The sequence below is a fragment of the Triplophysa dalaica genome, chromosome 25 (genome assembly GCF_015846415.1).
Source record: "Triplophysa dalaica isolate WHDGS20190420 chromosome 25, ASM1584641v1, whole genome shotgun sequence".
Classification (NCBI taxonomy): Eukaryota; Metazoa; Chordata; class Actinopteri; order Cypriniformes; family Nemacheilidae; genus Triplophysa; species Triplophysa dalaica.
In genome coordinates this window covers 4,216,118-4,229,977 of record NC_079566.1, presented here as the reverse complement: position 1 = coordinate 4,229,977, position 13,860 = coordinate 4,216,118, and the positions used below count along the sequence as shown (strand labels likewise).

Genomic DNA, 13,860 nt, shown 5'->3' with positions numbered 1-13,860 from the left:
GTTGCTGGTCATGTCATCGAGCAATTTTATATTCGTTGGAAAGGTTATTAGAGAAGTCAGATCTGGCAAGTTCTTTACGAAACTATCTTTAGTAGTTGAGGTGATTGTTCTACCTTGTCGATAACGAGATATACAACTGATTTCTGCAGTGCGCAGTGTACATATTATAAGATGGTGATCGGAAACATCGTCGCTTTGAGGTATAATATCGATATTGGTTAGATCGGCTCCGTGAGATATAATCAAGTCTAGGGTATGATTAAGGCGATGAGTAGGTCTATTGATGTATTGTGTTACACCACAAGAGTCTAGTAGTTCTTTAAACGCCACAGCTAATGGATCGTTAGCACTGTCTACGTGGATATTAAAATCTCCAACAATCAGTACTTTATCGACGTTAACCAATAGATCCGATAAGAAGTCTGCGAACTCTATCAGAAAATTAGTGTAAGGCCCAGGGGGTCTATACACAGTAACCAATGTAAGAGAGACCAATGATTTTTTACTTTTGTTTGGAACTGTTATGTTCAACGCAAGCATTTCAAATGATTTAAATGTATGCATTGTTCTCCGAGTAACGGTAAGAAAGTCTCTAAAGATTGTTGCGACACCACCACCTCGACCAACCGGACGTGGCTCATGAATATAACCGTAGCTTGGAGGAGTAGACTCATTTAGACCAAAATAATCATTTGGCTTAAGCCAGGTTTCAGTGAGGCAAAGTATATCAAAACTGTTGTCTGTGATCATTTCATTTACAATAACTGCTTTTGGATTTAGTGATCTAATATTAAGTAGCCCAAACTTTAGGCGTTGGTTTTGCTCATTAAATATATTGTCTTTTGGTTTAATCATGATAAGATTTTTTCTCTGACTTTTAAATAAATTATTATTTGGTTGTATTATTCGGGGGACAGACACAGTCTCTATGCATTTGAAAGCAGTAACATTCTTAACAGTTGGGTGAGAAGAACACAGACTGTAGTTAAAATTTGTACTTACTAGTCAAATGGTGCGTAGCGTCTTTGAGATGTTGTCAGACAGAATTTCCGCTCCAATGCTGCTGGGGTGCAGCCCGTCGGGGCGGAAAAGCCTAGGTCGCTCCCAGAACAGATCAAAATTATTTACAAAGAGCAGCTTCTGTTCAATACACCATGACATTAACCAATTATTAAGCATAAATAGTCTACTGAACTTTTCGTTCCCTCGTCGGTAAGTTGGAAGCGGCCCTGATACGATGATCCTCGCCGTGGGCGATGCGTTGCGAACAGTATCGACCAGACTCCTGAAGTCCCTCTTCAGGATCTCCGACTGCCGCATTCTCACATCATTCACCCCCGCGTGCAGAACTACGGCTCCTACTCTTGCATCCTCCTTCAGAATCGCAGTTACCTGTGCAGACACATCGAGAACACGGGCGCCAGGAAAACAGTGAGTGCGCACCTTACCTGCATTGAAGGAGGCGCGTACGTTCCGGACGATTGAGTCTCCGATGACCACAGCGTTGGATTTCGTCTCGCAGAGGGCGGCAAAGCGATTTCTCGTAGAAATCTCGAAGACCGGTCGCGGCGGTGGGGGAGAGGTCATCGCTCCGGTCCTGGATTTCGCCTTCCGCCGTGTGTGTGCAGGTGCAGGAGTGAAGTTCATTTCGGCTCGTCGTGATCTTGAAGCCTGGGCTCTGTGCATAGAAACACACGGAGTAGAAGTGATAGGAGTATTACAATCACGTCGAACACTTACCGCAGCTTTGCGAGCGTCAGCCCGGGATGTTTCTATCGCCGTTTTACGTTCTCGCAGACGTGTTTGCCTCTCGAGTAGATCGTGGATCTGCTTCTCAAATGCTTCCAGTTCTGACTGAAGTGCGAAGAAAGATTCATCATCTGCACTCAAAGGTAACGTTAAACACATATCTGAATCATTAGCCATTAGTGGTGTCATAATGAGAACAGTGAGTTAAGCAGTAGAGGCAATATTCAGAAACTAAAGGCTGGGAATGCTAACAGCCTGAGTGCTAATAGCGAATGATCGTATAAAACAAATCTATCTGTGCGTTATATGACGATATTTGGTATGGGATACACTTAAGGATAGGTTTAACCCTCTGTGAGTTATCAATTTACAATATAAATATTAAGAAATAACAGGAATAAACGATATATTTAGAAAAAGTTTGACGGAGCTCTGTCTCCCACAACAGTACACCACAACAAACAGTACACCACAACAAACAGTACACCACAAACAGTACACCACAACAAAAACAAAAACTGTAGGAGTGAAAGTCTTGAGCGTGGACGATTCCATTCCATTCCATTTTCTACCACTTATCCAAACTACCTCGGGTCACGGGGAGCCTTTGCCTATCTCAGGAGTCATCGGGCATCAAGGCAGGATACACCCTGGATGGAGTGCCAACCCATCGCAGGGCACACACACTCACTCATTCACTCATTTTCCAGAGATGCCAATCAACCTACCATGCATGTCTTTGGACCAGGGGAGGAAACCGGAGTACCCGGAGGAAACCCCCGAGGCACGGGGAGAACATGCAAACTCCACACACACAAGTCGGAAGCGGGAATCGAACCCCCAACCCTGGAGGTGTGAGGCGAACGTGCTAACCACTAAGCCACCATGCAAGCGTGGACGATTTAACATTTAAATCAGTTGTACTGAACAGTATTATATATATGTATTTATTCTCTTCTTCTTCATGTTCTCATGTCATGTGTATGTGTTTTATGTGCCATGAGCTTATAAGAAACACAACTAATTCCTTGCACACATTTGGGCAATAAAGAAAATTCTGATTCTGATGTAAATGCTCGTGACAGCCAGCTGTAGGAGGGGCTTCGTGTGCGCGTGTCTGCTCGCGCTGCGTCCACAGGTCCGCTGATGACAGAGCGCGTCACACCGCGTCATATTTCTCTGACCCCTCGCGCCTGATATTCGCGCATTATCGTCGCGTGACAGGCGAAGGAATCAATGCAGTGAGAGAAGACCATCGCGCGAGCTCATGTAAGTCAACCTGCTCGCGCACCTGCATGTCTTTGTTTTTCAGCTCATGGTGAGTTTCATATATTTTCTCGTTTCACGTCACAGTTATAATGATGTAATGTGTAATATGATTGTAGTGCAGCACGTGCTGTAAGAATGATTGCTAATGTCAGTTTAACACGCTTTATGACTGCGGTCTATTCAAACAATGCGTTTTAATGATGACATTGTTATGACGCTTGTTGCTTGGCGAATTATGTCACAAATATAAACCCATTTTACAATATATTATAATTATAATGCAATACAAATCAAAATAATGTAAATAATATTCATCATGTTTTAAGATCCCCTCATGCACAGTTTGAAACCAAATACTACAGTTACAGGTCGCCACCATTAAGAATGTTAATGAAGGATTAGTTGTGACTTTAAAATGATGATGATATATATATATATATATAAAGAGATTGAAACACACAGGGTGTAATGACTGCTGGATTTGTGTCTTCAGATGTCTTTACAAGAGCAGTTGGAAGTCTGTTGAACACTAGATTAAAGTAGGTATGATGACAAAATTTTCAAACACCCCTAATCTCAAAATGGATCACATGAATCCGACGACACCTGAATTGTGAAAATCAGTTGAGGATTGCGAAAGTTATGATATTTATAGTACCGAGGAATATAGTCAAATAATTAACATTAACTCCAATAAAAGTCGTGTGACCGAAAATGCTTATTATTCACACATTTTTGCTTGTAACTTCCTTATTTGATCAGATAGTTGCATGAAATTTGAATAGAAGGTAGAATTGTGTTCGTTCTTTCAAATGAAATCATGAAAATGTACTGTTTTAGCTGGAATGGCCATCAGACCCATGGTACCTCACTCAAAACACATACAATTAATAAGCGTTCATTCATATTCATAAACATTTATTTTGAGAATACAAGAGAAAAAAACAATACACATCAAAATTAATTGCTAATTCATATTCATACAACACATATGATGTGCATATTAAACTACATAGCATGACTAATTGAGAGAAATTTCAAGAAAAACACCGTCAGAATGAGTTGAATACAGACGATGTTTTTTTTAGAACGGCGCCTGCATTGCATTCGCTAATCTACCCGCCACAAATGTGACTTCACAATTTCCGCGATTTAGTTAAATACTTTCTCCTCGATGGATTTCGATGGAATTTCGTAAGTAACAAGATAAAAGCTGTGTATTTAGGTCCAACTACCTTTCATTAGTGTCCAAAGCTTAGATGAAGCCCACCGACCGGTTGAACGCAACGCAAATTTTCTGAAAGCCGCGGTGACCTGAAATCACATTAGGGCTGAAATCCCGAAGTGTCCAACGCTTCAGGGGCTCGCACTCGATGTAGTTATCGTCGTATTCAGGAAAAACATACTCCCACCAGGCGGCCAGGAGAAGATATTGAATGACACACACATTTTAGTACCGCGCGGGTTGGAACACATTTTTGAGTCAGAATGTTCGCCGCGAGTGGTTACGATGTCATCATACCTAATTAAAGCTTTGGGTTTACATTTGATAAGTTTTTAATAGATGAATCAAGGCCTTTCACAGTAATGTCTCTTTCTGCTTTATCTCTCATCGGTATTTCATCAAAATAGTTGACAGCAGTCTCTGGAGAACATCTTTGGTTCAATACAGGACAAAGGCTTAACAGCACACACACATTGCAGATGCTTTTTATGACACTCAACTCATTGTTTACATGTAGTCTCGGATAAAAAAGCTTTGCTCTATCGCAATTAAGAAATAAAAACTGCAGTTGTCAGGCCATGAACAGGCCACGATTCTCTTACACCCGTATAAACCGTACGCGATAGAAGACGATAGAACCCATTCGAATGTAGAATATTGGTGTCACACCTTTGGTCCAAGCAGGAGAGCACACACTCAAGAGTACCTGTGCAGAGGGTTTAATGACAGATCTGTTTTCAGGTGTGAAAACAGGATGCAGGTGAACAAGAAACAGGCACAAATCCAGAGAACATAAATCCACAGAACATAAATCCACAGAACATAAATCCAGAGAACATAAATCCACAGAACATAAATCCACAGAACATAAATCCACAGAACATAAATCCAGAGAACATAAATCCACAGAACATAAATCCACAGAACATAAATCCACAGAACATAAATCCACAGAACATAAATCCAGAGAACATAAATCCACAGAACATAAATCCAGAGAACATAAATCCTGTGTGAAAACAGGATGCAGGTGAACAAGAAACAGGCAAAAATCCAGAGAACATAAATCCAGAGAACATAAATCCACAGAACATAAATCCAGAGAACATAAATCCAGAGAACATAAATCCACAGAACCTAAATCCAGAGAACATAAATCCAGAGAACATAAATCCAGAGAACATAAATCCAGAGAACATAAATCCACAGAACATAAATCCACAGAACATAAATCCAGAGAACATAAATCCACAGAACATAAATCCACAGAACATAAATCCACAGAACATAAATCCACAGAACATAAATCCACAGAACATAAATCCAGAGAACATAAATCCACAGAACATAAATCCACAGAACATAAATCCACAGAACATAAATCCACAGAACATAAATCCACAGAACATAAATCCACAGAACATAAATCCAGAGAACATAAATCCACAGAACATAAATCCACAGAACATAAATCCAGAGAACATAAATCCAGAGAACATAAATCCAGAGAACATAAATCCAGAGAACATAAATCCACAGAACATAAATCCACAGAACATAAATCCACAGAACATAAATCCACAGAACATAAATCCAGAGAACATAAATCCAGAGAACATAAATCCACAGAACATAAATCCAGAGAACATAAATCCAGAGAACATAAATCCAGAGAACATAAATCCACAGAACATAAATCCAGAGAACATAAATCCAGAGAACATAAATCCACAGAACATAAATCCACAGAACATAAATCCACAGAACATAAATCCACAGAACATAAATCCACAGAACATAAATCCAGAGAACATAAATCCAGAGAACATAAATCCACAGAACATAAATCCAGAGAACATAAATCCTGTGTGAAAACAGGATGCAGGTGAACAAGAAACAGGCAAAAATCCAGAGAACATAAATCCAGAGAACATAAATCCAGAGAACATAAATCCAGAGAACATAAATCCAGAGAACATAAATCCACAGAACATATATCCAGAGAACATAAATCCAGAGAACATAAATCCACAGAACATAAATCCACAGAACATAAATCCACAGAACATAAATCCAGAGAACATAAATCCAGAGAACATAAATCCACAGAACATAAATCCACAGAACATAAATCCACAGAACATAAATCCAGAGAACATAAATCCACAGAACATAAATCCACAGAACATAAATCCACAGAACATAAATCCAGAGAACATAAATCCACAGAACATAAATCCACAGAACATAAATCCACAGAACATAAATCCACAGAACATAAATCCACAGAACATAAATCCACAGAACATAAATCCAGAGAACATAAATCCACAGAACATAAATCCACAGAACATAAATCCACAGAACATAAATCCAGAGAACATAAATCCAGAGAACATAAATCCAGAGAACATAAATCCAGAGAACATAAATCCACAGAACATAAATCCACAGAACATAAATCCACAGAACATAAATCCACAGAACATAAATCCAGAGAACATAAATCCAGAGAACATAAATCCAGAGAACATAAATCCAGAGAACATAAATCCACAGAACATAAATCCACAGAACATAAATCCACAGAACATAAATCCACAGAACATAAATCCAGAGAACATAAATCCACAGAACATAAATCCAGAGAACATAAATCCAGAGAACATAAATCCAGAGAACATAAATCCACAGAACATAAATCCAGAGAACATAAATCCTGTGTGAAAACAGGATGCAGGTGAACAAGAAACAGGCAAAAATCCAGAGAACATAAATCCAGAGAACATAAATCCAGAGAACATAAATCCAGAGAACATAAATCCACAGAACATATATCCAGAGAACATAAATCCAGAGAACATAAATCCACAGAACATAAATCCACAGAACATAAATCCACAGAACATAAATCCACAGAACATAAATCCACAGAACATAAATCCACAGAACATAAATCCAGAGAACATAAATCCACAGAACATAAATCCACAGAACATAAATCCAGAGAACATAAATCCACAGAACATAAATCCACAGAACATAAATCCACAGAACATAAATCCACAGAACATAAATCCACAGAACATAAATCCAGAGAACATAAATCCACAGAACATAAATCCACAGAACATAAATCCAGAGAACATAAATCCAGAGAACATAAATCCACAGAACATAAATCCACAGAACATAAATCCACAGAACATAAATCCACAGAACATAAATCCACAGAACATAAATCCAGAGAACATAAATCCACAGAACATAAATCCAGAGAACATAAATCCACAGAACATAAATCCACAGAACATAAATCCAGAGAACATAAATCCACAGAACATAAATCCACAGAACATAAATCCACAGAACATAAATCCACAGAACATAAATCCACAGAACATAAATCCAGAGAACATAAATCCACAGAACATAAATCCACAGAACATAAATCCACAGAACATAAATCCACAGAACATAAATCCAGAGAACATAAATCCACAGAACATAAATCCAGAGAACATAAATCCAGAGAACATAAATCCAGAGAACATAAATCCAGAGAACATAAATCCACAGAACATAAATCCACAGAACATAAATCCACAGAACATAAATCCACAGAACATAAATCCAGAGAACATAAATCCAGAGAACATAAATCCACAGAACATAAATCCAGAGAACATAAATCCAGAGAACATAAATCCAGAGAACATAAATCCACAGAACATAAATCCAGAGAACATAAATCCAGAGAACATAAATCCAGAGAACATAAATCCAGAGAACATAAATCCACAGAACATAAATCCACAGAACATAAATCCACAGAACATAAATCCACAGAACATAAATCCACAGAACATAAATCCAGAGAACATAAATCCAGAGAACATAAATCCACAGAACATAAATCCAGAGAACATAAATCCTGTGTGAAAACAGGATGCAGGTGAACAAGAAACAGGCAAAAATCCAGAGAACATAAATCCAGAGAACATAAATCCAGAGAACATAAATCCAGAGAACATAAATCCACAGAACATATATCCAGAGAACATAAATCCAGAGAACATAAATCCACAGAACATAAATCCACAGAACATAAATCCACAGAACATAAATCCACAGAACATAAATCCAGAGAACATAAATCCACAGAACATAAATCCACAGAACATAAATCCACAGAACATAAATCCACAGAACATAAATCCAGAGAACATAAATCCACAGAACATAAATCCACAGAACATAAATCCACAGAACATAAATCCAGAGAACATAAATCCACAGAACATAAATCCACAGAACATAAATCCACAGAACATAAATCCACAGAACATAAATCCAGAGAACATAAATCCACAGAACATAAATCCACAGAACATAAATCCACAGAACATAAATCCAGAGAACATAAATCCAGAGAACATAAATCCAGAGAACATAAATCCAGAGAACATAAATCCACAGAACATAAATCCACAGAACATAAATCCAGAGAACATAAATCCAGAGAACATAAATCCACAGAACATAAATCCAGAGAACATAAATCCAGAGAACATAAATCCAGAGAACATAAATCCACAGAACATAAATCCAGAGAACATAAATCCTGTGTGAAAACAGGATGCAGGTGAACAAGAAACAGGCAAAAATCCAGAGAACATAAATCCAGAGAACATAAATCCAGAGAACATAAATCCAGAGAACATAAATCCACAGAACATATATCCAGAGAACATAAATCCAGAGAACATAAATCCACAGAACATAAATCCACAGAACATAAATCCACAGAACATAAATCCACAGAACATAAATCCAGAGAACATAAATCCAGAGAACATAAATCCACAGAACATAAATCCACAGAACATAAATCCACAGAACATAAATCCAGAGAACATAAATCCACAGAACATAAATCCACAGAACATAAATCCAGAGAACATAAATCCACAGAACATAAATCCACAGAACATAAATCCACAGAACATAAATCCACAGAACATAAATCCACAGAACATAAATCCAGAGAACATAAATCCAGAGAACATAAATCCACAGAACATAAATCCAGAGAACATAAATCCACAGAACATAAATCCACAGAACATAAATCCACAGAACATAAATCCAGAGAACATAAATCCAGAGAACATAAATCCACAGAACATAAATCCACAGAACATAAATCCAGAGAACATAAATCCACAGAACATAAATCCACAGAACATAAATCCACAGAACATAAATCCACAGAACATAAATCCAGAGAACATAAATCCACAGAACATAAATCCACAGAACATAAATCCACAGAACATAAATCCAGAGAACATAAATCCAGAGAACATAAATCCAGAGAACATAAATCCAGAGAACATAAATCCACAGAACATAAATCCACAGAACATAAATCCAGAGAACATAAATCCAGAGAACATAAATCCACAGAACATAAATCCAGAGAACATAAATCCAGAGAACATAAATCCAGAGAACATAAATCCACAGAACATAAATCCAGAGAACATAAATCCTGTGTGAAAACAGGATGCAGGTGAACAAGAAACAGGCAAAAATCCAGAGAACATAAATCCAGAGAACATAAATCCAGAGAACATAAATCCAGAGAACATAAATCCACAGAACATATATCCAGAGAACATAAATCCAGAGAACATAAATCCACAGAACATAAATCCACAGAACATAAATCCACAGAGCATAAATCCACAGAACATAAATCCAGAGAACATAAATCCAGAGAACATAAATCCACAGAACATAAATCCACAGAACATAAATCCACAGAACATAAATCCACAGAACATAAATCCACAGAACATAAATCCAGAGAACATAAATCCACAGAACATAAATCCACAGAACATAAATCCACAGAACATAAATCCACAGAACATAAATCCACAGAACATAAATCCAGAGAACATAAATCCAGAGAACATAAATCCACAGAACATAAATCCAGAGAACATAAATCCACAGAACATAAATCCACAGAACATAAATCCACAGAACATAAATCCAGAGAACATAAATCCACAGAACATAAATCCACAGAACATAAATCCACAGAACATAAATCCACAGAACATAAATCCAGAGAACATAAATCCAGAGAACATAAATCCAGAGAACATAAATCCACAGAACATAAATCCACAGAACATAAATCCACAGAACATAAATCCACAGAACATATATCCAGAGAACATAAATCCAGAGAACATAAATCCAGAGAACATAAATCCAGAGAACATAAATCCAGAGAACATAAATCCACAGAACATAAATCCAGAGAACATAAATCCACAGAACATAAATCCACAGAACATAAATCCACAGAACATAAATCCAGAGAACATAAATCCACAGAACATAAATCCACAGAACATAAATCCAGAGAACATAAATCCACAGAACATAAATCCACAGAACATAAATCCAGAGAACATAAATCCAGAGAACATAAATCCACAGAACATAAATCCACAGAACATAAATCCACAGAACATAAATCCACAGAACATAAATCCACAGAACATAAATCCACAGAACATAAATCCAGAGAACATAAATCCAGAGAACATAAATCCACAGAACATAAATCCACAGAACATAAATCCAGAGAACATAAATCCACAGAACATAAATCCACAGAACATAAATCCACAGAACATAAATCCACAGAACATAAATCCAGAGAACATAAATCCAGAGAACATAAATCCACAGAACATAAATCCACAGAACATAAATCCACAGAACATAAATCCACAGAACATAAATCCAGAGAACATAAATCCAGAGAACATAAATCCAGAGAACATAAATCCAGAGAACATAAATCCAGAGAACATAAATCCACAGAACATAAATCCACAGAACATAAATCCAGAGAACATAAATCCACAGAACATAAAGGTGAACAAGAAACAGGCAAAAATCCAGAGAACATAAATCCAGAGAACATAAATCCACAGAACATAAATCCACAGAACATAAATCCAGAGAACATAAATCCACAGAACATATATCCAGAGAACATAAATCCAGAGAACATAAATCCACAGAACATAAATCCACAGAACATAAATCCACAGAACATAAATCCACAGAACATAAATCCAGAGAACATAAATCCACAGAACATATATCCAGAGAACATAAATCCAGAGAACATAAATCCACAGAACATAAATCCACAGAACATAAATCCACAGAACATAAATCCACAGAACATAAATCCAGAGAACATAAATCCACAGAACATAAATCCACAGAACATAAATCCAGAGAACATAAATCCACAGAACATAAATCCACAGAACATAAATCCACAGAACATAAATCCAGAGAACATAAATCCACAGAACATAAATCCACAGAACATAAATCCACAGAACATAAATCCACAGAACATAAATCCACAGAACATAAATCCACAGAACATAAATCCAGAGAACATAAATCCACAGAACATAAATCCACAGAACATAAATCCAGAGAACATAAATCCAGAGAACATAAATCCAGAGAACATAAATCCAGAGAACATAAATCCACAGAACATAAATCCACAGAACATAAATCCACAGAACATAAATCCAGAGAACATAAATCCAGAGAACATAAATCCACAGAACATAAATCCAGAGAACATAAATCCAGAGAACATAAATCCAGAGAACATAAATCCAGAGAACATAAATCCACAGAACATAAATCCAGAGAACATAAATCCTGTGTGAAAACAGGATGCAGGTGAACAAGAAACAGGCAAAAATCCAGAGAACATAAATCCAGAGAACATAAATCCAGAGAACATAAATCCAGAGAACATAAATCCACAGAACATATATCCAGAGAACATAAATCCAGAGAACATAAATCCACAGAACATAAATCCACAGAACATAAATCCACAGAACATAAATCCACAGAACATAAATCCAGAGAACATAAATCCAGAGAACATAAATCCACAGAACATAAATCCACAGAACATAAATCCACAGAACATAAATCCACAGAACATAAATCCAGAGAACATAAATCCACAGAACATAAATCCACAGAACATAAATCCACAGAACATAAATCCACAGAACATAAATCCACAGAACATAAATCCACAGAACATAAATCCAGAAAATATAAATCCACAGAACATAAATCCAGAGAACATAAATCCACAGAACATAAATCCACAGAACATAAATCCACAGAACATAAATCCAGAGAACATAAATCCACAGAACATAAATCCACAGAACATAAATCCACAGAACATAAATCCACAGAACATAAATCCAGAGAACATAAATCCACAGAACATAAATCCACAGAACATAAATCCACAGAACATAAATCCAGAGAACATAAATCCAGAGAACATAAATCCAGAGAACATAAATCCAGAGAACATAAATCCACAGAACATAAATCCACAGAACATAAATCCACAGAACATAAATCCAGAGAACATAAATCCACAGAACATAAATCCAGAGAACATAAATCCAGAGAACATAAATCCACAGAACATAAATCCAGAGAACATAAATCCTGTGTGAAAACAGGATGCAGGTGAACAAGAAACAGGCAAAAATCCAGAGAACATAAATCCAGAGAACATAAATCCAGAGAACATAAATCCAGAGAACATAAATCCACAGAACATATATCCAGAGAACATAAATCCAGAGAACATAAATCCACAGAACATAAATCCACAGAACATAAATCCACAGAACATAAATCCAGAGAACATAAATCCAGAGAACATAAATCCAGAGAACATAAATCCACAGAACATAAATCCACAGAACATAAATCCACAGAACATAAATCCAGAGAACATAAATCCACAGAACATAAATCCACAGAACATAAATCCACAGAACATAAATCCACAGAACATAAATCCAGAGAACATAAATCCACAGAACATAAATCCACAGAACATAAATCCACAGAACATAAATCCAGAGAACATAAATCCAGAGAACATAAATCCAGAGAACATAAATCCAGAGAACATAAATCCACAGAACATAAATCCACAGAACATAAATCCACAGAACATAAATCCAGAGAACATAAATCCACAGAACATAAATCCACAGAACATAAATCCAGAGAACATAAATCCAGAGAACATAAATCCACAGAACATAAATCCACAGAACATAAATCCAGAGAACATAAATCCAGAGAACATAAATCCACAGAACATAAATCCAGAGAACATAAATCCAGAGAACATAAATCCACAGAACATAAATCCACAGAACATAAATCCACAGAACATAAATCCACAGAACATAAATCCAGAGAACATAAATCCACAGAACATAAATCCAGAGAACATAAATCCAGAGAACATAAATCCACAGAACATAAATCCAGAGAACATGAATCCAGAGAACATAAATCCACAGAACATAAATCCAGAGAACATAAATCCTGTGTGAAAACAGGATGCAGGTGAACAAGAAACAGGCAAAAATCCAGAGAACATAAATCCAGATAACATAAATCCACAGAACATAAATCCACAGAACATAAATCCAGAG

At 36.6% G+C, this 13,860-nt stretch overlaps 1 protein-coding gene across 6 annotated transcripts in view; it reads left to right on the top strand.

The window, feature by feature from the left end:
* Positions 1-2,887: 2,887 nt before the first annotated feature.
* The window catches only part of LOC130415353 (CMP-N-acetylneuraminate-beta-galactosamide-alpha-2,3-sialyltransferase 1-like), a 62,361-nt gene continuing 51,388 nt past the window's right edge, over positions 2,888-13,860 (top strand). For 4 of the 6 annotated variants that reach the window (XM_056740992.1, XM_056740986.1, XM_056740987.1 and 1 more), the window contains exon 1: positions 2,965-3,067. In XM_056740992.1, coding sequence (XP_056596970.1) covers positions 3,065-3,067 — 3 coding nt within the window. In that variant the 5' untranslated portion in view covers positions 2,965-3,064. Of the gene's footprint in view, positions 3,068-3,511; positions 3,558-13,860 lie in introns of all 6 variants that reach the window. The other 2 variants (XM_056740991.1, XM_056740990.1) reach the window with 2 other exon arrangements.